The sequence below is a fragment of the Phyllostomus hastatus genome, unplaced genomic scaffold (assembly GCF_019186645.2).
Source record: "Phyllostomus hastatus isolate PE091 unplaced genomic scaffold, TTU_PhHast_1.1 phas_scaffold_193, whole genome shotgun sequence".
Classification (NCBI taxonomy): domain Eukaryota; kingdom Metazoa; phylum Chordata; class Mammalia; order Chiroptera; family Phyllostomidae; genus Phyllostomus; species Phyllostomus hastatus.
Window position 1 is genome coordinate 7,390,433 of NW_025334015.1, and position 26,357 is coordinate 7,416,789.

General features: G+C 41.4%; 1 protein-coding gene across 5 annotated transcripts in view; it reads right to left on the reverse strand.

Annotated features, from left to right (window-relative positions):
- Positions 1-26,357, reverse strand: part of NTM (neurotrimin) — a 939,739-nt gene that overhangs the window by 18,394 nt on the left and 894,988 nt on the right. For all 5 annotated transcript variants that reach the window (XM_045860340.1, XM_045860344.1, XM_045860343.1 and 2 more), the window contains 2 exons: positions 4,221-4,355; positions 2,198-2,318 (listed from right to left, as the gene is read on the reverse strand). In XM_045860340.1, the coding sequence (XP_045716296.1) occupies positions 2,198-2,318; positions 4,221-4,355 (256 nt within the window). The remainder of the gene's footprint in view (positions 1-2,197; positions 2,319-4,220; positions 4,356-26,357) is intronic.

A 26,357-nucleotide genomic window follows, 5' to 3' on the forward strand; every position in this document is an offset into this window, starting at 1 on the left:
TCCGAAGTCCACTTGTCTCTCTGGAACTGTGAGCCAGGTCGCAGCTGATCTCTCCCCAGGTGGGTGTAATGCGCCTGCCCCCGGAGACCTGCCTGGAGGGACTCAGGCAGTCGCAGCAGCCTGGCAAGGAGAGGCAGCGACAAGGCCTGAGAAGACAGACCATTCTCGTTAAACTGGGTGCCCAGAGGACAGACAACTCCATTCACTCACTGGGAGAACACTGGAAATGAAGAAAGGAGCCGCAAGTGGAGAATGAACCAGAATTAGTTAAAGGAGAGAGAGAAAGCTGCCACCAGCAGAACTCAGACAAAGGAGGAATCCAAGTGGCCTGAGCCAGGGGGCTCTGAGGACCCTCTGAGGTGATATTCTCTGACCCACTGCCCTGGGGAAGTGCTGGTGCAGACAGCAGCTGCCAACGCCGGCCGTCTGGCCAGCTGGAGCTGGCTCCGAGAGCTGTTTTTGCCTACATCTGCCTCTACTCTCCACCACATAGTTTAAGATCCTCTTTCCTATACGTTTTGCTTGTATTTTTCTTCTATAAAAAGTTAAGGAAACAGTATACAGCTGATTAGTTTTCATGAAGAACTGGACAATGGAAGGCTCAGGAACTGACCCTGTGCTCCACATTTTTTTCCTCTGATACTAGACATTCATACAGAAGGTCCTTCAGGAAGAGGGAGGCAGGGACAAGTGAAGCAGGACTTCTAAGAAAGACAGCCATGTTTATTTACTGAAAAAACTTTACTCCTTCTAATTGATTCTGAATTCTTGGAAAAATAGGGAAAGCCAGCTCTTTCTTCTTATCTCTTTACAAGTTTGTTCTCCACTTTCTGCTTCGGTTCTTCCGCTCACACGATGGGCTAAGGGAATACAGTGCACAGCAGCCAGAAGCCGCTGGAATTTGTATTCACAGATGGAAATGCACTGGATCTCTTTGAAACAGTCATGGTAAGGTACCATAACTCTTATGCCTAAGTGACATGGTCCTAAACAAATTTCAGTGATTGACTGAGAGCCCAGAAAAGCTTTTGGTGTCTGACTGACCTCACAAAGAAAGAAGCCCACGCCCACTGCAGAAGGTCCGCATACTATGGGCAGCAGTGGGGTCCCTCAGGGCCTGGAGTGGGTGCACTGCTCTCCTTCCTGCCACCACCCTCTCTGTTGTGTTCCTTTCTCAGCCTCCAAACTCCTTCCTCCTTCTCCACCTACACACACTTCAGGACATTTTTGCATCATCCCCTCTGTGTTTTTATAAAAGTGTTCTGAATATGAGCCCTGGCTGGCGTAGCTCAGTGGATTGAGCATGGACTGCGAACCAAAGTGTTGCAGGTTCGATTCCCAGTCAGGGTACATGCCTGGGTTGCAGGCCATGACCCCCAGCAATCGCACATTGATGTCTCTCTCTCTCTCTATCTCCCTCCCTTCCCTCTCTAAAAATAAATAAATAAAATCTTTAAAAAAAGTGTTCTGAATATGGACACATTTATTGGTTGTTCATCCATCCTAAAATAGCTATTTCTAATAGCGGTGATCACAGTTCCTGGACGTTCTGAGCTGCTGAACCCTGTGGTGACGTGCCATCAGATGGCTCCCGGCATTGCAGGGCTACGTGAATCACGTGTCCCGCTGACAGCTGCAGTGATGAGAAGGAAAGGAAGAGTCCTCTGTCTTTTTCCTGCAGTGTAAGAACAGCCTGGGTACAAAGGGAGGCTAAATAGGGTCATGGACTCATAACCCAATACTGATAGTGTCTGCAACTGAACTGAGACCTGGAGCTACTGCTGACTTCAGAGCCATTCCCAGTGCCCCTTGAGCATTCCTAACACCCAATGCAAGTCTGAGAATGTGTTAACAGTAGCTTCAGGCAGAACATATTGTCTTGGCCTATAAAAAATCCATAGGCCTTACAGTGCTCCTAGTGGCCTTTCCCATGAGATTTTGCTTTCCTAGAAAAATGTTTTCTTTCAGGCCTGTTATTTGGTGAGTGCTGATTCTGAATGGCAACATTGAAAACATTGCTACAATTCATTCATATTAAGAAAAGACTTTTTGGTATATTGTTTCCCCCTTATAGGTAGGAGCAATTCAGAGAGGATTTTACAGGGATTCATTTGCAAGCATCTGGAATCAGGAACCCAGAGGAGATGTCTTCTTCTGTGGGTGTGGGGGAGGGGTGGTAGAGGGAAGGGGTCTTTACCTTTTGTCATCCTTGTACCACTGGAATTCTGCTGAGGGAACTGCTGAGGCTTCACACTGCAGTGTCCCTTTTTGTCCCACGGGGACGCCTGTACCCTTAGCTTCTGAAATGTATGGTGGATCTGCAGAGAGAAGATGTCCTATAGCATTTGAAAATGCATTCTGAAATGAAACCCACTGCTTCACTCACTGATTTTATTCTTTACTTTCTGATCTACCTCGCTTACTTGAGCTGACAAATCGTAATACATGCCACAGAATGAAAGCACTTGAGGTAGTTCTGAGCAAAAACCTGCTCTTCCTAGGATGCAATGCTTCTGTTCCTTTATGACCAGAGGTGGAATGAGCAGGTATTCAGGGCCATTTCCTGTTTCAACTTTTTAACTTTTGTAGGATGATGCCAACTCATCAACCCTTCACTCCATGGGTTGACAGTCAGCACTTTTAATCAGACTTACACAATTTCTGCAAAACGGGTTCTTGCCAAAGTATATAAGCTCATACTATTCAATTCCCAGCAAAAGCTCAGTTGCAGGAAATAATATTCATGGGGGATTGCCTGAAGGATATACAGATCCAACATTCTTCCAGATATTCTAAAATGGACGCCCAAATCAAGCCAGGCCCAACTAGACCTACATACTCAGCCTACACGCATTTGAAGTTTTCACCTAATGCCTGGCGATTCCGACAGTTTGCAACGAAGTGCATTGTGAGAAACAGACATAACACACTTGCTATTCTACTTAACACAGAGATATTGTATGCAATGTTGTTGACTATATTTCAATGTGCTCTACTTGCAGAGACCCTAAAGGTAAAATTCTCCAGGTCTCCACAGGAGGAGAAGCAGTGTTTCTACCAAGCAACTAGTTTGCTTTGGTCTTACAGATATAAACCTTAAAACAGATGATGTTTTCTCTCTTCGCTTTGACAACTCAAAACCAAGCACTGTATCCACAGCTAACCCCCTGTGGGATATATTCACATGCTGACTTATGTGTAGGTTGCACATATTTTTTAAAAATATGTTTCCCCTTTGCTCACATTTCCTTACTCCTTAGCTTAGTCTTTATGAAATGTGAGTCATTTGAGTCCTTTAAAAAATTGTGGTAGAGCACAAAATGCGGTAGCATTGTTATACCTATTTTCTTGCTTCTTAAAGTTCTTTGCATTAATTAGGTTCAGATTGTAATGGAAACCAAAATGTTACAGTAAAGAAAATACAGACTATTGTTCCTCTACATCCACCCATCCAACTTTTGAAGAAGAAAGGTTTCTTATTTGTAGCTTTAGTTCCTGGGTTCTGTTCCGTCACAAGACTTACTCAAATGGGCACGACAGACAAAGCTTTCGGAATGGCATAAAGAGCGAAGTCAGTGAACACAGTGAGGAATCAGGTGGGGGGAGCTGAGCAGTACTGATGCTGGAGAGGATCTGGATGGTTGGCCAAAGAAGATGAGTGACTTAGAGCGGTGGCCTCTTAAACTTTTTAGACTCGGTAGCTCTATTAGTCAAAATCAGGTTTTGAGATACACTCCCTATCATGTGTATGTTTATTTATATTTAAATTGTGAATGCATAAGCACATCAAAATGTATAATTGTGAAAAGATAAGATACATATACCATAAATGGAAATTGTGATATTGCCTTCATAAACATTGTATTTTTGCTCCCCATTATGGAGATTACTGAACTAGAGAGTGAGAAGCTTAGGGACATGACAAACAAAGTAACGGAAAAACTGGGATTTAAAGACCTGTTTATGTAAAATATGCATCGAAGACCATTTAATGATCCTCTGGGAAAATAAGTCAAGTTTAGGATTATATGAAATTACATTCAACTATACTTTTTTTTAATAGTTCAGAATTGTTGCTCTTCAGAGTGGACAGTGAGCAAGGATGCCACAAGACTTCCCATCCTGAGCCAGCAGGTGGCCTGTGATCCAGCTCCTCTCTGTGGCCACGACAGCAGCCAGCCACACGTCCACACAGGGCAAGGGGTCACAACACCACTTACAGTTCACGGTGACCTTTACTCTCCGCACCACTGGTGCAGCCACGTCATTGGAGGCGCTGCACTCGTAGTCCCCAGACTGCTCTCTCGTGATGCCCTGGATTTCTAAGTACTCGTCTTCACTCACAAAGCCCACCGCTGCGGGAGGAGGTACGATGAAACAGAAAAAACAAAAACAAAAACAAGAAAAACACCAAAAGGGTTCTCTTAGAAAACAAAATATACCATGGTTATGTCTGCCACATCTAAGTTCAAATTCTTAGGGACTATGTGGATTCACACCTCCTCCTCTCTTCTACCACGTTCATCACCGCCACTTCCTTAGGTCCCCCATGAACGAGCTGAGATGCTTGTGCTCCTACCTGGACCAAAAAAATGCCTAGAGAATTACTGGTCCCCATAGGTGATTCATAATTGTGACATTTACACTGCCCAGACCTTACCAAGCAGTCAGGCTCTGGGGTCTGAGCTAGACCCCTTAGGTGTATATTAATTCCTTCTGATCCAGGTGCCATGTACACTGAACCTTGAAGTGTAAAGCTAACGACTGCATCCCAGGCCATGAATCAATGAAAAATACAATAGCAGTTACATGCACACACACACGTCACGAAAGGCAGTGAAAGCATTAATAAAATACATTTGCATTTCTCAATTGATAACCAAAAATTAATTTTCTAAACTTTGATCTGCTGGAGCTTTTGGAATCCTGAAGACAAACCAGAAATGGGGATGCACACTCTAATCACAAACCTGGCAGAAAGGAAGGAACAAGAAGACACGGCTACACATCGTAGTCTGTCACTTCATCTTCCCCAGCACCAGCTTCTGTACTGAAAAATTGTGGGTAATAATAACAACCCTCTACCTACTAGACTTCCCATCTGAGGTCTGGCCATGAGGATTGGATTATGAAAAGACCATGCCATTGAAGCTCAGGAGACGGGTTCCTTGGTTTTCTGCCATAGGCAGCCTGAGCTCTAGGCTCCATGTGGAAAGACAATGAAGAACAAAAGAAATCTCTCCATCACAGGAAAGGGGCCTGTCTCCTCTGTAAATTAAGTGATCAGCATGATGATACATTTTTCATGTAACCTGGGATACTTTTAAGAGTAAAAGGGGGTGCTATTAATATTATGGGGCAACAAGCATTAGTTGAGACTGTCACTAGTAACTGAGAGACATTTTCCCAGGCATAATATACATCCAATCCTAATGCCTCAGAGTGTTGTTTGGAAGAACAAATGAAAACTATATATATTGTACATGAAAGCACACTGAAAACTTTTATGCGCTGCACACTGGTGTTTTAGGTGGTATTCCTGTAACCTGCCTGGAGGTACAGACTCAGGTGGAGTGAAACCACATCAACGTAAGTGGCTCCACAGGAGGAGAAAAGGGAAGAAAGAAGTATTCTCTCCAGGTGATAGAACCATTCCATAATGCCATGTATCTGCTGTTCCAAAGCATGAAAATAACAACAGGAATAAACTGATAAAAATGCAAAGAATGATATATGTGTATGTAAGTTACAGTCGTATTTGTTATGTGACATCATTGACGGGAAAGACCTGGTTCTTCTTGCTGACACATGTAAAGAATTACAGATCAGTAAATCTATTAGCATGTAATCAGTTTATTAGTGACCCGTTCCTATGGAAGAGAACAGGACTGGGTAGAGTAGGGATGAAAGGCAAAGTTTCAGGGCAAAGCAGCGAAAGTAAGAGTGGCCGATGACCAGGGTGGCAAGCCCCCGGGCAGCCTGAGGCCACGTGGTCAGAGACCCAGTAACCCGAGAGCCAAGAGCACCCTGAGCCCCTGAGAGAGAGCAAGTCCTTTGTTCTGAGGACTTATATGGTTTGTGGGAGAGGAGAAAACAGTTACATATTGATTAATGTGTAAATGTGGTGCCAGCTTTCCCAGGGGGATGTGACGACCCAAACTTAGGTATATGTGGGGGTCTGTTAGCCCAAATCCTTATCTTGCTCCAGACTCCATTTATTCATCTTGTAAAACAAATATGCGACAGGAGGCAGTTAATTAAAATTGGGGCACTTTCCAAAGTTATTTATGGGCTCTTTCTGTAAGCACCAGGGACTCCCTCGTGAAAGATAGTGACCAGAGGTAGACAGTTAGCCAAAGTTGTTTTAGGGGCTTCTTCTGTGGGTACTGTGGACCCTCTCCCAAATTCTAGGTCTCGGGATGAAAGCACAGTTTCAAGGCTTTCTTTCCCAGATAGTGGAAACGCTACATAGAATTTTAAGGAGTTCTCTTCTTTCTTGCTAACATAGTGTTTCTTGTGATGTTGGAACACCTGGCAATATCATCAGACCAGGCTCAGGACTGAGTCAGCATGTGAGACATGTCTGCTTCCTCCTCCCTGCCTTGGTTTACTATTTATTCTACCTAATTGGTAGAAGGCATTTCCTGGCAACCAGGATGCTGGACGTTGGCCAGTAACGGTATTGCAGTCTCAGAGTTCTTCCTGTGCTGTCCTCTGCCTCAACATCAAGATCGCCGGTTTTGTCTAGGTAACAACAGTAGCAATAACAATAACAAAACAGCTGTCTTGTAAAAGAAGGCCACTACCTGCCAACTCTGCCACCACTCCTCAGACACAGCGACTCTGTGCTTCCAATCAGTAATAAGCCCAAACCGGGCCTTTCCTCACACTTTGCCTCACCGTGTGAAACCCACACTGTACACGTGCAGGTACTCTACCACCTCCAGAAGAGCAAAAGAACAGCCTACATCTGCTAAAGCAAGCAAGCAAGAGTTATGAAGTCACAGGAAGGATCAGGAACATGTCAATTAGTAGAACACAGGGACAACAATTCTAGGATGCGGAGAAGACCATCAGGATTAAGTCAAAGAAACTCATAATCTCAACCAGTAAGAAACTTCTAATTGTCATAGTTGCCTTTTTTTATTGTTTTCAAAGCATCTTTAGGGAAAGAAAGACTAAACTTGACTTGAGGAAAGAGGAAGAAAATCAACAGAGAAGGTTTAAATGAAGAGTCTGTGGCTCATGCCCTGACCAGTGTGGCTTAGTTGGTCGGACATCATCCTGCAAACCAAAAGGTCACCGGTTTGATCTCTGGTCAGGGCATATGCCTGGGTTGTGGGTTTGGTTCTAATCAGCGCATGAACAAGAGGTGACCAATTGATGTTCTCTCACATATCAGTGTTTCTCTTCTCCTCTGCCTCCCTCCCTTCCCCTCTCTCTAAAAATAAACAGAATCTTAAAAAAAGAATTTCAGATTCCTTTTATCTTGTTGTTGTTTATTTGCTACTAGATTCGAGCCTACATTTGTCAGATCTCTCCCTGCTAGAATGCTATAATTACTGTGCAAAGCATCGCGGAGGCCAGTGTCACACTTAATGTTCCCATTAATTTTAAATGGTAGTCCTTGATACATATGTGTGGCAATTGATGTCATATTTTAATTAGGCTTGCCCTACACCATCTGAAATTAATAATAGCTTGAATTACCAGTGTAATTTATAAATTAACAGTGCCGTAGCATTAGGAAATAAATTAGTTCTGGACAGCTGTTTCTGGACAGAGCTCCAGTGTCGGAGCACTGACTGGGAGGACCTTAGATGTCTGGGACAGCTGTGTACTGCACCACCAAAGCAAGGAAACAAAAGGCCACAGGGTTCCCGGGGTCCCTGTTCTTCTCTCCACCTGGAGACTGAACATCTAGTTCAATTTCACCATCCAAATATGTTCTTGTGTGACCACAGTAAGATGTACAGGGACCCAGCTTAAATGAGCCTATTATAAGGATTGCCAGGTGGAGAAGCAAGTAGGCAGATGACAGTTGTAGACTAAAGTGCAAGTTCACACATATTAGGGTGATCGCAATCAAGAAGTCACCATGTTTATGTGAAGATGTGTAATTTTATTGATTAGTATCAGGAAATATTATGTTGGGAAAGAAGTAAGAGCGCTTAAGATTTGGGGGAGGCATGAGTTCTCCACCCATCCAGATTTTAATACCAGAGGGAAGGAATTCACACTTATGTCATTTTGCAAGAAACAACGAGGCCTCTATTTTCATATCCTGTGTTCCCCAGACCAAACGCAGAATTATAGGAAAACCATAATGACTTCACTACTCACCAATTATGTGCACACTCTGATTCAATTGGGTAAGGCATGTGACGAGGAATTTGTATACAGTAAAATGCTTTATATATTTTAGCTTTCCTTGCCATTAGTTTCACCTTTCTCCTTACATACTTTTTTCTCTACTAAAAGCATAGATGACAAAACCAAGGAGAAAGATAATTAGTATGAACATAACAAATTAAACTGTGAACCACCAGAAATGAGTTTGGTGCTGCATAAGACAAATAGACAAGAAAGCAAAAAAAAAAAAATTAAACTAAAATCTGAATTTACAGAATTAATAATTTGAGGAAAGTTTTCCTTTAACAGCATGTGTGCTCTGGCTATGAAATTATTGATGCTTTATCACCTAGGAAAACTTACAAAGAATATTGAAAAAAAAAAGATCACCAGAGCATCCTTTTTAAAGTGATATAGGAAATTCTTGGTTAAGAGATACCAGTGGGAAAGAGGCAAATTACTTGATAAAACTGTATGAAAAGAAACTCTTCATGGTCAACAGCTTCTCTTTTATAAATCTTTTCTAAAGAAAATATATCCTTGGGTAGAAATGACACACTCATTTCCTAAAATATCCCCTTCACAACGTCACACATTTTCAGACACTGTAAGTGAGTGTTTTCTGTAACATCGAACCCAAACTCCACATCCTTATCAAAGCCCTTCGCAAAGCAGCCTGCAGCACTCATCCAAGTTTATCTCACATTTGCACCACAAGGAAGGCACCTGGTCATCATGGCAAAAAGCAAAAGTTTGGGATCAGACAAACCCCTCCTCTACCTTCATCTTTCATGAAGCGTCAACTCCTCTGTGCCACCATGTCTTCATCCCTACAATGCACTGTGACATGACCTTCCTCCAGGGCTGCTTTGAGAACAACGGAATGCAGTGAAAGGCACGTGGGTAAGTTTTTATAGGTGTTAGCCACTATGATCAACACCACTTGATCATTGTCGCCAACACGACTTCTACAACTCTTTTTGAAAAACAGAACTATTTTGTTTTCATTTTAAAACTTATTTTATTAAAATACAGTTAATAGACAATATTACATTAATTTTAGGTATCCAACATTTATACACCTAATGAAATGATCATATAATGCCTAGTACCCACCTGACACCATCCAAAGTTTTTACCATATTACTGACTATATTCGTATGCTGTACACCACACCCCCATGACTCACAATTTTATAACTGGAAATTTTTTACTCATACTTTTTTACCTTTTGTGTCCTTCCCTTCCACTCCCCTTCCCCTCTAGCAACCATCAGTTTGTTCTCTATATTTGTTTCTATTTTGTTTGTTTTATTTTTTAGGTTCCACATTGTAAGTGAGATCACATAGTGTTTTTCTTTCTCTGACTTATTTCCTGTAGGTCTATCTATGTTGTCGAAAAGGGAAAGATTTAATTCATTTTTATGGCTGAGTATCATTTGTATACAAACACACACATCTCATGTCTTTATCCATTCATCTATCCATGGACACTTAGGTAGGTTGCTTCCATAACTTGGGTATTGTAAATAATGCTGCAATAAACACGAAGGTGCGTATATCTTTCTGAATTCGTGTTTTCATTTTATTTGGATAGGTACCAAAAAGTGGAGTGGGGTGATATAGTAGTTCTATTTTAAATTTTGTGAGGAACCTCCATAGTATTTTCTGTAGTGGCTGCACCACTCTGCAGTCCCATCAGCAGTGCCCTGCCACAGTTTGTAAGCCAGGCCATACTATTTTTCATCTTGGACAAACACGATAATTTCATTTTTCACAAACTGACTGTATCACTTAGAAAACTATGCTCTTTTTGTCATCCTAAGCAAAGTCTACCTACCTTTCAAGTTCTTATTCTTCCATGAAAACTCCCTGTTATGAGTTGAATTGTATCCCCCAAAAACATACCAAGAACCTTAACCATTAGCACCTCATAAGGGGACCTTATTTGAAAACAGGGTCTTTACAATGATAATCAAATAAAAATGAGAGACTAGTGTGAGTCTTAATCCAATATGACTGGTGTCCTCATAAAAAGGAGAAGTTTGGACACACAAAGACAGTTACGGGGGGAGGATGCTGTGAAGACTCAAAGGGGAAGACGGCCATGTGGCTGCAGCGATGCCCCTTCAAACCAAGGAAAGCCAGGGGTGGCTGGTAAACACAGAAGCTCCAGGAGACAAAGTAAGATTCCTCCTTTAGCGGTCAGACAGAGCATGGACCAGCTGGCACCTTGAATTTGGACTTCAGGCTTTTAGAACTGTGAGACAACACATTTCTGTTGCTTAAACCAACTCATTTGTGTTCCTTTGCTGTGGGACCCTAGGAAACTAATATACTCCCATTAGTCTATTAAATTTCAGTGCCTGTGGCTGTCCTGAATGTAGAATCTGTCTAGTTCACCTAGCATTCATCTAGTCTTTAAGATCATAAGAAATTAAACCAAAGAGCTTGAAGGGTCATTAATGGTCATATAATCACATAGTTGTTTTGCTAGAACAGAGTGCAATTCAGGAGGATTACCCAGAATAGTTATTTAAATATAGATTTCTAGATCCCACCATACCTAGTAAATCAGAATGTCCAGGGGTGAAGAGTTCTAATAATTTTACCAGGAAATTCTCATCTATAGCCAAGCTAGGGAGTTAGTGATTTTGTTAAATCCCTGTATGTTTCACATGGGGATACACAGTTCAGAGGAGTCCACGTCTGTTTAGAGCCGGAGCGCACCAGTTCTCTTGATGTCCAGTCCACAGCTCCTCCGGCTCTAATAGCATTTCCCCACAGCTGGTTGTGGTCTAGTCACGGGTCTTGCTCCCCACTGCTGTTGAAACTCTCAGAGCAGGGACTGAGTCTTGAACATCCTGTCTCTTAAGACACCCAGGGAAATAGTTTACATGATTAGAAATATGTTAAATCCTTATTAATAAACTGATCGATAGACTCAGAGTTACTCAATTAAAAAAAAAGGTCCATGGACTCCACGCTGCTCACCTGATGCCCATGTGGCTCTATCCCCACGACAGCGCCACTTCTGGTAACTGTCCTTAGTGCTGTATTTATATTTCCTGATGCTAAAAAATACCATCACTATTCATGTTCTAACAGAACAGATTTTCTTTAAATATGTGATTTAAAAAGGTTTATTGAGTGCTTAGTATAATTTATACTAGTCTTGGGGCCAATTATTTCCCTAGAGGAATGCATCCTTAATTTAAAAATGAAGATCAATGAGGAAGTGTGATGTATTTAGCAGAATTTGTTCTACAGCCAACTTTTCAGGAGCACAGCTATTCCATTAAGTGGAATTTGACAACTCAAGCCGTGAAATGAAGCAAGCTGGAAGCGGGATTTCACCTGCCTTCAAGCCCCCAAAGGAGTTCCACGTTGCCCAATGGGCTGAGCTCACAGCCGCCTTTAGCAATGGACAAAACTGTCCTGTGTAACTAATACCCCTTTAGAAAAGAAAACCCCAAGTTCCTGAGCTCATAGATTGGACATTCACAGCCTTTACAACTGAAAATAATAATAGCAACAATTAGCATTTTTATCGTAGCTGAGAATAAGCTTGTCAGGAGAACAGCTGTCGCTATTGGAGAGGAGAAGACACAGCTGTCTCCGTGTTTAATATTTTTATGGCATTTACACCAGCTGATATAAAAATCATTGGACCTCAGAAACTAAAAAAAAAAAAAAGCCAGAATATAGAATTCCAGAACTTCAGAGTTGGAATGAATTATTTTTAAAATTTAGTTCAAATATTGTGACTAGTCTATTACTAGACTAGTTTTCTTGCCACTTGACTTCATCAGATGTTCGTGTTAAACTCAGACTGGGCCCCAGGGACAGCTGCTTGCAGGAAAGGTCAGCTGGGGCCCCTCCAGGTACCTTTACTTTGAGCTGAGCAGCATGGAAGGTTTTGTGTTTTGATGGTGAAAGACACAGTTTTTTCAGATGCTGGAAGGATGGTGCACACAAAAAACACAAGAACCATGTGACAGAGGTTTGCTTACTGGTTCTCAACACCAACCCCTGCAAAGCCAGAGGTACTGGTTTTGTTGTCTGATGAAAATACTTATTAGAGCCAGAAACTATAGGAGATACCATTTCTGAAAGATGTTTGAGGCAGGCAGTGCCGCTGTGAGACCCAGCATCCACACCTGCCAGTTATTCCCAGGAAGTCCTTCCTCATCCCGGGCCACCTAGAACCATGTGCCTCAGCCAATAGCCATTCAGAAGAGAGCCCCCTTCTCACTCTGCCTGTGGAGGCCAAGGTGAGGCACTTCACCGAGGGGAAAAGAGGAGGAACAGAAGATATGTATTTGAGCACATGGTAGGTACTGCAAGAACTGAGCAGAGGAAACAGAGGGAAAGCTGCAGTCTACAGGCCTACAGAGGGACCCTAAGAGCTGTGTGCACCGGCATGGATGTTAGCATTGTGTGGCAGGATCAGGCTGAGGACAGCTAGGCTGCACACAAAAACCAGAGAGCAGTATCCGCTGTAATGGGTAGGACTATCAAAGTTAAAGAGCGTTTCCCAACATGGCATCAACATGGAATACCTTCTGAGGGTCTGATGTTAAGGTGGAAGGCACTGGCTGTCCACACGATTGCCTGCGGCTGTGCTATAGGGCGTGCTGGTTTCTGATGCCCTCACACTGAGCCCTGCAGCATTTACCATCCGACAGTTCACTTCCCCAGGCTTCAGATTCCTCTTCAGTTCGATGGGGGAAATAAGACAACTTTACAAGGTTAACGTGAGTATTAAATAAGTAAATTCTGTCTGCATATGTGTAAAGTACTTAGAACATAGCAATCTCTCAGTAAATGGTAGCTCTCATGACCATTGATCTTAAGGATTCCACGACTCAGTTTGAGAGCTTTTTAACATACAAGATCCTGGATACAAGAAAATCTTCACGCAGAAATGAAAGAATAATCAGATCTTTGCTTTTCCAGTAGAGATTTCATAATAATAAACTTAATAAAGGATCCATCACAGATCCTTTAACTAGAAAGCTCAACTCCCTTCACTTAAAGTAGGATTTGATTTACAAGGGATACAATATCTCAGGATGATTTCATTAAAGAAAGTCCGTACAGCTGCATAGCCCATGCGGGACCTGCTGAGGGCTTGAGAAATGTCTCTAATTTCAAAGTGAAAAATAAAAGGATGATGTTGGGAACCACCCTGCCTGGTTTCAGAAGCTATAACCCCCCATGACTAAACCTAAGTAAAGAGACCTTGGGACCATAAGTTACTAAGGAGACAAAGCTTATCTTCCTGGTAGGGGTGCCACCTCTGCCCCCTTTTACTTCACCCTGCTTGGCCCGGGGTGAATGACTGGTTAGCCAATGACAGGTAAGATTCCTCAAGGGAATCAACAACTTAAGACAGGCACCATTGTGAAGGGGCCCTCAGGGAAGGGCTTACGGGGCTATAGAAAAAGGGGGTGATAGAACCTCACCCTTTGGCTTTGACACAGCCTGAGTCCTCATTCTGTCTGCAAGAAGTCTGCTAATCTCTTGGATGTCTTACTGCCCCTGCCTGGTTTAAGCCTGAAACAATGTGGTGTAGCCCTGGGCAGGAATGGGCGATTCCCTGGGAGGATCAGGCCTAAGAAAGAATGCATAAAATCCTGTGAAACCTGCTTTGCTAATAGCCTCAATTTAAGTGATAAGGGTCCAAGCATAGAATGAGTTTGTTTTCCCAAAGTTTTATAGCCCTTTAGCTATCTGACCCTGAATCAGAATAAGCCCTCATAGTTCTTTGAATGTTATCTATTGTTTGATCCTTACTGCCTGACAATGACTGATGTGCTTTACCTGTATTCCTATGCAAATTAAACCCAATAAAAGCCCATTGAGGAACAGGTTCCTGGCCCTTCTCCTTTGAGAGATTGGCCACCTTTCCTCCCCAAGCAGATCTCGTGTTGGTAGACTTACTCTCATCTGTGGCGGATGGGGGGAGAGTGGCCTCTCTGGGCAGAACCCCACAACAGAATATACATATATTTCATATATCTTTTTCTCTTTGACTGTTCCTTTGCATACAGAAAATAGAGTCTGGTGATTTCTCCAAGAGGGAATGAACTTACAAGATCTCTTTCAGAAAAAAAGTTCTGAAGAGCCCAAACCTGCTTTTGTCTGCTATAGAAGCAAGGTATGGCTTCCAACAATCAATGAGAAAGTTACTTTTGGTATCAAACATAGGTACCATCTTTGTGGAATGGGACAGACTGAATTGTTGGCTTCTATTATATAACTGGAATTTCCCTTAAACATGTTAGTATCAGTTGTTAGTGAGCCAGGAGCTAAAATCATAGGGCACTTGATGTGTGGTGATGTCTCAATGCCATTATTTACCTCCAGGTCTCAGATGTGCAACTATTTCATATGGACTCTACATATACCTGGGACACGCATCTCATCATGCTCGCTGCTTTCTGTTAGGCACCTAATCATCCGTTGTCCCCCAGCTCCGTCAGCTTTTCACAGCTTCTTCTGTACCGTACGCGGCACACAGAAGATCCTGTTCCCCAAACAGCTGCAATGTTCACTGTCCTCTTTGCTTAAGATGAAATGTAAATTGATAGTTTAACAATTAATCTACAAAGCCATTGGGATCCAATAAATATATTATATAAACTTATGACAAACTATAAATTGCATGTCTAGCTATCTATGTATCTATCAAGATATAACAGCAAAATACTTAGCATAGATTCTGGCATATATTCAGAGATCCTCTGATAGTTGAAACTGTGTATATGTATATGTTTTATGTGTATAACTATTCATATACATGGAATGTAATATGTTTTATGCATATATGGAGTGAAAAAACTCCCTTAATTTTTTGATTGGGAAATTTTCTGGGAATAATCAATTCACTTAATATTAATGAGGAGTACCCTGGCTCGTGTGTTCAGTGAATTGAGTGCCAGCCTGGGAACCGAAGGGTCACCTGTTCGATTCCCAGTCTAGGGCACATGTCTGGGTTTCAGGACAGGTCCCCCAGTAGGGGGAGTGTTAGGCAGCTGCGAGTTGATGTCTCTCTCCTCTTTCTCCCTCCCTACCCCTCTCTAAAAACAAACAAAGAAAGAAACAAATAAAATCTTTAAAAAATATATTAAGGAGGAGCTGCAGCCAAGTATAATTCTATTCTATGAGCCCCTGTACTGCACCGAGCCAGGCCCTGTGTGTCTCTGAGGCCTCTCACTTCCCTTATAAGGATGACAGACTGGCTTACTTTGCAGATGGGCTTCAGCAGCCAGCTGGGCCCTGAGAGCTGTGTGCTCTTCTGCCGTGTGTCTTTTTGTGAGGACTGTTGGCTCAGTTTTGCATGCAGACCCTCTATGACGGGTGAGGATATCAAAGTCAGAAAGCAAACAGCTGGATGTTTGGAATTTGCAGCTTGATGTTGGAAACCTGGGTGTTTGCAGTAGTGCAGCTGATGGCTGCTAACTTTTTTTTTTTAATGAAGAAAGAAATCAGCTTTTGGTTTGTAAAATCAGGCAAGTGGATCTGAAAGACAGTAATGGGGGTGCATAAAGAACACAGTGTCACATTTCCTCAGTATCTTGGCTACTTGCTTTCTTTTTTCTGTATCTCTAGAGATATAAGCCAACATTGAGTGCTCAGAAATGTGAAAAATTTAATTGCCTTGAAATCTCTTGTCCAGAATAATTTAAGGAAATTATTAAACTTGAGAGGCTGTTAATGGGTTAAGATTCTGACACCATCCCGTGCACCCTCAGGTCAGAAGTCCACTTGTAGTAAAGTCACCTTAACCCTCTGGCTCTGAACTCCCTGGGAAAGCAGAGCAGTCTGTAAGGTACACAGTTTAGCCATGAAGACACTTGCCATATTAACAACAATAGTTCTTAATCTGAGAAGTGTGGAACTCTAACCCCAGGAGTTTTTGAACCTTGGGATATGACATCACACACAGGTAGGTGTGTGTGTGTGCATTTTCCCTAAGGAGAAATTGTATATCTTTCTGAAAAGGGGTCTAAAAATAGCTTAGAATGCAAAAAGATTAATATCCACCTTCCTGTGTTTCTGTGGTTCATCCCTCAGTGATGGCACAGAATCAAATCTCTATCAACCCCCAGGGCTATGAAGAAAAAAAAAAACCAGGAAATCCTCAAAATACAACTGGTTATAGGAAAAAGGACATGAATTCTAGAAGTTAAGTGTAGCCTTGCAGTGTTTCATTAAATATTTTGTGAATGCAATGGAAGTAAAGTAACCTCTAAACAATCCTTTTGAAGAATGGATATGCAGATCTGAAGACCTCTTTTTCCATTAAAAGAGAGGACTCTTTCCTCACCCAAGATTTAGGATGGAAGAAATGGATTGTGCATTGTTTTACCTGTTCCCCCCGGAGACCCACAACCACTGGCTGATCAACCAGAGGCCTGTTGTGCATGGAGGGAGGAGGGAAGCAAGGCTTTTACTTTGCATCAGCATCCTCCTATGCAGAGCAGAATGAAGATTTCCTGAAGAATTCCATGTATGAATGACTGCATCAAGCAAAAACACTCGATCGCAAAATGACTACTTGTGGGAAAGTAGGAGAGCTGGGATGGGGTCAAATGCATACTTAAGATAATCTAATGAAAAAATCAGACCATACATGTGAGGAAGCTAGCAAGTGCCATTAGTACTAGAAAGGGTAATACCATACACGAATTTCCATTGGCACGGGGTAGGAGAACATGTATAAAAGAATGACTCAAGAAAACTGCGTGGAAATACCCATAGAATATCAGGAAGCCTGTTGGTGAAGGATAATTTGGACCCAGAGAGAAAGGGAGACATGACAGAAAACCTTTGTATTCAATCTATTTGACTACAGTCTTTGAATATATATAACATTCAATATATATAAATTATAATATATAATGTTATATTATAAATTATATATAAGTATATTATAATCTTTGCAAATATTTATCTCAAACCCTGCCCATCAACAAAGCTACTTGCTGCCAACTCATACTTATGCCCAATTGTACTGCCTGAAATATGTGCACTGGGCCCAGCCACCTGGCGGTTCTGAGCATTGCGCTCCATACAGGTGGAATTTTCAACTACATTGAAATCTATAAAAAGAGTACATGGAAAGGAAAAGTTGATTTTCTCTTACATTAGTTATACTACTACTGTTTCCTTCTACCTCTTGTCATTTCACAAAAAAACTAACCCTAAGTGTGTACACCTGGGTCTTGGATGAAACACAATGTGTGAAAATGAGATAGCCATGATTTACCGGAACAAGCATGGTGTCCCTGCATCCTGAGGATGGCTATTTCTCTTAGCAATTAGGTAGCCTGGCATAAGTCACTGAGCCTCAGTGCCCTCATTGGTAAAATGTGGAGGCTTTATTACTCATACATTGGGTTTGAGGATTAAATGAGAAAACTTTTGCAAATGCACAGAAGAATTATTGGCATATTCATGACAGCCAGTAAATGTTAGAATGAACACACTGTAGGAGGAAAGAGACTCAACCCTTGGGTCCGGTCCACTCCTGTGCTATAGCTGTTTGCTCTCCCAGTCTATCTCTACTGTGAAATCCCATCTCTACATTTTAGATTACCAGCTATGCTTATAATCTCATCATCTGCATCCCCATCCCAGGAGGATCTGCTGAACTCTAGGCCCCACCTAATGCCTCATTTGTATGTTTCACAGACACCACAGTCTGACCTCATCATCTTGCCACTGAGACCTGCTCTCACCCCAGTGTCCACTCACCCCTGTTGGCGTCAAGGCCAAGTCCCATTCTCCTAAAATAAACAAGAGTCACATTTGATTTTTCCCTTTCTCTCACTCCTCAGAGTCAGTCAATAAATCCTGTTGTTTTACTGGCTTTACAGTTTTCAAATCTATCTTTTACTCTTCTTTATTATTGTTAACTAACTTTTAAAATTTTGTTTTAAATTGTGGCTACATGGACTGGGCATTTCTGTGCGCCAGAGGCTCTGCCAAGTGTCTTGCACGCATGGTTTTCCTCTTCACAATGACCCTGTCAGATTGATGTGGCTTAAGAGGTTAAATAACACATCTACTCAAGTGACCTGACAACGATTTGAATTCCACCAGAACATGCATTTTTGTTTTTGTTTTTTCTATAACATTTTAACTATTTTTATTTACCCATCCCCCACCCTCTCCCCTTTCCTTGTTAACTATCTTAATTCAGGCACTCATTATCCATTCTGGATTTTTATAATACTCTCTTTACTGTTCTCCCTGCCTCCAGTTCATTATTTTTATCCTTGTCAAAATAATTGCCAAAAATAAAAATCGGTCCGCCCCTGCTTGGATCCCTTCACTGCTCTGCACTCCTCACTGACATGCTACGTCAAGGCCCCTCCCAAGGTGGCTCTTGTCTGCATCTTCGTATTCTCCTATTACCAGCTCCTTTCTCCCCACACCCACTGATCACCAGCAGAGTTCCTGCATCTCTAGGCCTTTCTTGTGCCTTTGTATCTGCTCCTCCTCTATCTAGGATCTAATACCCACTTCGTCTACTTTCGAATGTCTACATGTTCTTCATAGTAGTCTTAGATGTAAACCTTTTGGGGACCCTTTCTTGACACTCAAATTTTCTACCTCCTCTCCACCCAGTTTTGGTTGGTTTGTTTCTAATGTTAAACTAATCACTTTGCGTTGTTATGTTTTTACATATGTTTACCCTACTGGATTCAGATTTCCAAGACAGAAGGGACTAATTTATATTTTCATCTCCAATATCAATTACAGATTTTAACACACAGAAGGTACCAAATATTGTCAGACAGTGAATGAACAAACTGATTATAATTTTGGTGGCTGCTCTAGCTGTCAAAATGAACTATTTAAAACCTTCTTTGGTGACTTTCAAGAAAATAGCAGATATTTACCTTTAAGGTGTTTATTTTTTATTTCCTTTTCCTGATAAAAACTGGACACATAAAGAGACCTAAGGTTAAAGAATTTTATTCCACATGTCTTAAGGGAGACTAAAAAAACCTTCATCAAGCTAGGCTTGGCATGAATAAGAAAACAGCCAGGTTTGGCTATCTCCACAAATATCCTTAGTTGAAAGCTTGTGTAGCTAATGTCTCTGCTTCCCCTCAATGAGTTAGGGTAGAGCGTGCCCTAATCAGCAGTGTCTCAGAAAACTTTCTTATGTCATCATCAATTTGGTTGAATTTTTTCCTGGTGGAATCAGCCTGGTGATTCAGCTCTGTCTCTATGTAATTAGTGGTGGAATGATTGCAGGGAATGTGATTGGGCTCTTTACCTTCTTGGGATAGGCAGGGAAAAAGTGCTGCCATCCACACAAAATGGGGCTCATCAGAAGATGGGGTGGCCTCTGCAGCAGAAACAATAACGACAAACACTCCAGTGAGCAGTGCTATGCAAGGAATGGAAGCTGGCATGTGGGGATATGGTTTCAAGGGACAGCTGCATTTGCTGAGAAAATACTGAACTTTTCCTCAGAGGATGATGCTATACTGGGGAAATCTCCATCACCTGTCTCAAGAGGTTTGAAACTAAAACACAGAAAAAGATGGAAAAAATGTCCGTGTCCTCACACTTATTCTCACTTGACTTCCCTGCCCCCCTTCTTTTTCAGAATCCAGGCCTTTGCCTATCCCTGATAGTGTGACATCCCATCTACCTTGACGTGTCCTCAACTGCTCGACTTAAATTGCAGTAGCTCCTCCTCCTCTAATGTTCTTGAAGCTTATTAACTCTTTTCCTTTTTGAGAGAGAGGATGAAGAAACATTTTACTTTTTATCAGCCAAAATGTTATGGGTCCTTGAATTGAAAAAAATTAACAACTTTGACTGATGAGTCACAAGTTATTCTTTACTTCTGTTTGAATTCTTAACTTTAGGAGACTAATTGCCACATTAGAAGACTTGACTGCCACCTTTCTTGCTGTGGTGGAGAAGTGTGCAGAAGCTTATGAATGAACCAATAGAGTTAGCAGCTGGTAAAGGCAGAATAGGTAGATTGATAGGTAGATGATTGATATGTAGGTAGATAAAACAGAGAGGTGAGGAGAGGAAAGTGTGAGAGAGCCAGAGCATAATCAAATGATAAAATTGCTATCAAACAAAGAAAACAAGCAGAATGTACGTTTGCTAAAGGCAGTTATCCAGTTGCTTAGGTAAATCAGAAGCTCGCTCCCATGATGACTGTGTTCTCGTCAAAGCTCACAGCCACGGTCACCCCTCTGGGAGCAGTCAGCTATGACTACTCTTTTGTATGAATGAAGCCTGTGGAAACAGCTGGCCTGACCTGCACTAGAGTATCCTATGATGTTTTGAAGACCCCAGCTTGAATAACCAATCTTCTCCAAGAGAGTATCCTGACCAATCCTCTAGAATAGAGTCAGCAAACCTTTTTGCAAAAGACAAAGGAGCAGGTATTTTAGACCTTGCAGGACAAACAGCATAGCAGCTACTGAGCTCAGCCACTGTGGTGGTAGAGCAGCCATGGAGAACATGTGAATGAGAGAGTGTGGCTGCTTTACAGCGAAGCTTTACTTACAAACAACAAAAATTAAATTTCATATAATCTTATAATGTATTTTGAAATATCATTCTTCTTTTAATTAATAATTACCTATTTAAAATTAAAAAAATTCCTAGCTTCCAGGGCATACCAAAAACAAACAAACAAACAAATAAACCAACAGGCAGCAGGCTGGACTTGGCCCGAGGCCTGTGGTTTACTGACCCCTGATGTGCAAACCTAAATCTCTTCAGTTGCCCTCTGGTCTCCATAGTCTTGTATCACACTATTCCATAGAACCTTCCATCTGCCCCATTCCACACTCCCTCTCCCTCCAAGACCCTGCATTCTTCGCTCCATTCTTCATATGCTCCCTTATGCCCTCCAGCTCTTGCTGGGCAGCTGCCTCCCCGCTGCCCTGCCTGCCCCGTCATCACGAGTCTGGGAGTTCAGATTCCATTGCCGGCCTGTCTGGTTTGTCAAGTGGAGGCTGCTAATTTGTTCTGTTAGTTGGTATCTTTGCTCTCCAGTGAATCTTCTAGACTCCATCTTTTTAAAACCTTGCACCTTTGATTCTTATAGCATCCAAATCATTTCATGCCCCTTCTCCACCACATTTCTGCATTCTGCTGACATCTTGGCCATTCCTTTCCATTCACTGAACATCTTTGTCCCTGGGGTAGAGTCTTCACCCCCACCCCAAATCCTACCATCACTCTCAGTGACCTTTTTTGTCCAGAAATATAATCTATCAAAATCTTGATTCTCACATTCTTGATCTCCTTATCTCCAATGAGTTCTCCACCTGCTCACGTCATTGGCCCATCTCACAGTGGCACCTGGAGTGTGTTAGATTTTGGACCGCTGCTGAGGTCATCCCGCTCTATCTGTGACTTTCTACCTTTGCAAAACACTTGCTTGTGACTTTATGGAAACAATTGTTTTACCTCATTGAGGCCTCAAATCCATTGAATTTTTAGTCTTTTTCACTTTTTTATATCCCTTTTGATAAAACTTAGATTTTTGTGACCCATCATTATAATCTCTTACTGCAAAATAGCCCCAAAATGTTTCACCTTTAACTGTGCATTCCATTGGCCTGAGAAACCCCCATTCTGGATAGCTGACTACTTATCTTCTCTGGGAATACCACCCAAACAAGCAGTTTGGGTTCACTGTACATTCATGGTCACCTACCTCAATGAGCACTCATCACTACCCTGGAATTTACAGTGTTTCTGTGATAAACACTCTCTAAGTTCATTTTTTTCCTCCAACATTTTTTTCAAACAGCTCACTGCCTCATCGGCCTGTCCCCCTATTCATGCTATCCTCTGCTAATGATCTTGTCTTATGCCTTACTGAAAGGAGGGGAGAAAACAAAACCAAATCCAGAAGCCATTAGGCAGGCATCGCTCATTTTGTCATGACCAAATCTAAAAACCTACATCTGTGCTTATCATCTCACTGTCTCCTAAGTTTTAGAAAACTTGGATTTTATGACCCATTATTGTAATCCCTCATTGGAAAATACCTCCAACCTCCTTTACCTCTGCCCCTGTGTTATAGCAGCTGTCCAACATGACACTGTCTCTCTCTCCTGTCAGAAAGCCAGTTCTTCCTTCAATATATGGACTTCTTCCTTTCTCATCTTTTCAAGGACTTCATTCTATCAGGTACTGAATACTGGAATATATATTTCAGGGGTGTGGGCACACACACACACAGAGTATATATATGTTTAAATACATCATCTGGGCAGTCACCTCAACTAACTTTGCTCAAGAGATAAAAATCAGTTTGCTATTCCAGTCTTAGTTCATAGTTATAATCTAACTGGATTTTTTGAGTTTTTAAATATCTGCTTTACCACCACTTCTCTACACTGACCCCATATTTCACAGCTTCTTTTCACAACCCAGATTCTTAAAATTATTGTCCAAATGTGCTATCTAGAATTCTTCACATCTTATTTATACTTTATTCGGTCCAATCTGGCTTCTGCCCACATCTCCCCCTGGAACCCATTCATACCAAGGTCACTGAGTGACTGCCAAGGTGCCAAATTCATTGCACATATTTTAGCACTTTCTTAAGAGACTTCTTGGCAGCAGTCTACATGGTTGACAACTAATTCTCTTACATAGATTTCTCCATGGTTCTGTGATGCAATATCCTCCTAACTGTCCACCTGCCTCTCTGGACATTTCTTCAAAATCCCCTTTACTGGCCTTTTCTACTTTATCCAACCTCTATACATTGGGTACTTCAGAGCCAGGTGCTAGGCATTCTCTTCATTTCTCACTGTATTATCATTCCCAATATAGTGTCTTTTATTCAGTGGTTTTGAACATCCAGTTATATGGCAATAACAATTTATACCTATATCTCCACCTTATTTCTCTTTTACAAACCACAGACTCAGATATGCAATGGCCTATCTAAAGCAGTCACCTGGAAACCTCATAGGTACCCCAAATTTAATATGCCCACCATGGAATTCTTTATTTTCTGCAGCCAACTTTATAGTCCTTGTTTTTCTCTTATTAACAAATGACACCTTTATTGAGCAAAATGTTTAAACCAAAATTCTGGAAGTCTTTCTCACCAGTTACTCTCCCTGACCACAGTACTGAGTCTGTCACTGAGTCCTATTAATCCTACCTCTAAAATATGTGTTGAATGTATCCTCTTCTCTCTGTTTTTACCTCAATAATCTTATTCTTTGTGGACCACTGAAATAGCCTCTGGACTTCCTAATGGGAAAACTTTGTTTACAGATTTTATCTGTTATTTTTCCCATAGTACTATCAGGTAGGTTAGACATCTGACCCTGTCAACACAAAATCAGCATAAATTACTATATGGCCCATCATGACCTAACTCCTCTTTATTTCTTTACCATTTTTCCTTAAAACAGGGTCTGGCAGAAGTAATGCCTGCTTGACTGTGGTTGGTAAGGTCATAATATGGGTGTAATAATTTATAGCTTTAACTTGAACATTTCACCTAAAATGTCATGTGATATGCTTGAGTATGATATTGTTATATTACAGAATTACATGCTCATTATTTTGTAATAAAAGATTTTTGTAGTAGAAGGGGCATCATTTGTGCCAGACCCTGTATTTTTCCTTATTTGGCTCAGTTCTCACTGAAAATCTTATAATCCAGAATGATGAACATCTTATGGTTTTTCTGTTTTTACTCATGCTGTCACCTGGAAATACTTGCTTTCTTGGGCTGTTTCTTCCTCTTCTTCCAGGTCACAGCTTGGATTTCATCTCTTATGAGAATCTTTCCCTAACCCTCTAGGTACCTCTGGGATAACACCTCCTTGCCCCTCTCTTCATGGTACATCCCAATCAGGCAGTGCCTTTATCTATGGTAACGCAGACCACATTACATTGAAATAGTCTGGTTATTTATTGGTTTATCCCATCAGACTATAAGTCCATTAAGGGCAGATAATATTTCTGCATCTGCAGTAGTTAGTACTTACAGTACATAGATATTGAATGAATTAATGAATAAATGTCCCAACTTTCCATGCTCTCAATTGAGAGCATTTTCCATGTTCTCAATTAATTTACAGTTTACTAGGTCAACATTAATTCTCTGTCTATATTTTATAGGCAGGATCTATTAAAGCAACCTACTGTATATCCAAATGCAGATTTAGAACCCTAAAATGAAGCAATCCACTCTTACTAAATTCTTTGGTAACCCATGCCAGCCTCCATTTTTCCTGTATCAGTGGTTTCCCAAGGGTAGGGCAGTGGGGGATGTCTGTCTACTGACATTGGTAAAAATTACACATTCATGGTGATGATTTAAAAATTGGACTGATTTTAGTTATTATTACTTTATAGAATTAAGAAGACTCTACTTTAGAAATAACTGCAGTTTAGATGGAGTAAGTGCACCTCAGCTGATCTCTGTCATCATTACAACTAGACAGAATATGTCACAAAATTATCTGAGGACTCTGACAAGTCAACAGGAGCAAAGAGATTGTGGAGGGACATCAACACTTCAAGGAAGTACAATCCTGTTTCATGCCCCCTCCTACCACCTTTCCTGGTTTAGACTCCAGCAGCCAGAAACCCGACACTGCACAATAGATGCAAACAGAAAAATCTCTGGTCTGTGGATAGGACAGGGGAAACTTTCCAGATGAAAAGAGTGCCAGACATATCCCAGTATGTTGTGTTGTTGTTGCTGTTTACCTCTTGGTTCCACCCTGAGTTACACCCCAATCCTGAAACTACAGTCTGACAGCAGAAATAGTTGTAGCACCAGTGGCCACATTAACACTTAAAACTGGGGGAAAGTTCTTTTTGACCAGAGAAACTGGGGAAAGTAGACCCTGTGGTCTAAAATATGTGAAGGAATTTCCATGACATTTTTTGTCCTTTTCTTCTCTTTTACTGCTTTGCCTTGGAGTTTGGTTCAGTCACAAGGAATGACAAGCATTAAGGAGAAGCTAATACTTTTGCATTCTAGGCAGAGAACACAGGAAAAAAGGGCCCATGGTAGCTAGAGAGTGAAAGGAAATCACAGAGAAAAAGAAGCTCAAGAAAGGAATCATAGGAAGCAGCATATAAAGTCCTAGGTTCATCCTTGAACATGTGTGGGATTCACCCAAAATGGTACACCAAAGGCTTGGAGAAGGGAACTGTTGTGTATGCCACCACCCAGAGTCCTGGATGGCCGATAGAGCGTACCACACCTTATACCACTGCAAAGCCTTTGAAAGAAGACCTGGCATGGAAATCACAGCCAGGTCAGACTGGTGGCATGAACCTAACTGGACTACATGGCTGGTTAGGTTCTACACCTGGTTATGTCCTCAAAGGCTGTTGACAGGCTCTAAAGCTTACTAACATAATATTCCAAATGTGCAAAATGCAATCCAAAATTAGTAATTATATAAAGAACAAGGGGAAGCTAAACTGCTTATATAGGAAAAGACAATTAATAGAAACCAACCCTAAGAAGACCTATGTGTTACAGTTATCAAAGGTTTAAACAAGTTCTATAACTATGCCCATGAAGTAAAGGTGATCACTCTTGAAATGAATATGAAGATACAATTTTTCAACAGAAAGCTAAAAGCCACAAACAAGGAACAAATAAAACAAAATTAGAATGAACTTCAGATATTCACTGGGTAGGTGCAAAAGCAGAATGGAGATAGTAAGGAGTCAATGAACTTGAAGATAGATAACTAGAAACCGTCTGACTTGAACAGCAGAGGTTAAGAGAGGGGTAACAGTTTGCTTACAAAAGGGCAATAAGTGTCTTGGGTGTGGGACTGTTGCTCCTTCTCCTTAGTACCCATGGTGGTGGCAAACTGAATCTCACATGTGTTAAAACTCATGGAATTGTGCACTTAAAAGCAGCTAACTTCACTGGCTAACACAGTGTGTGGTACAATGTAAGTGGCAAACAAATTATATTTCATATGTCAGAATCGTGGA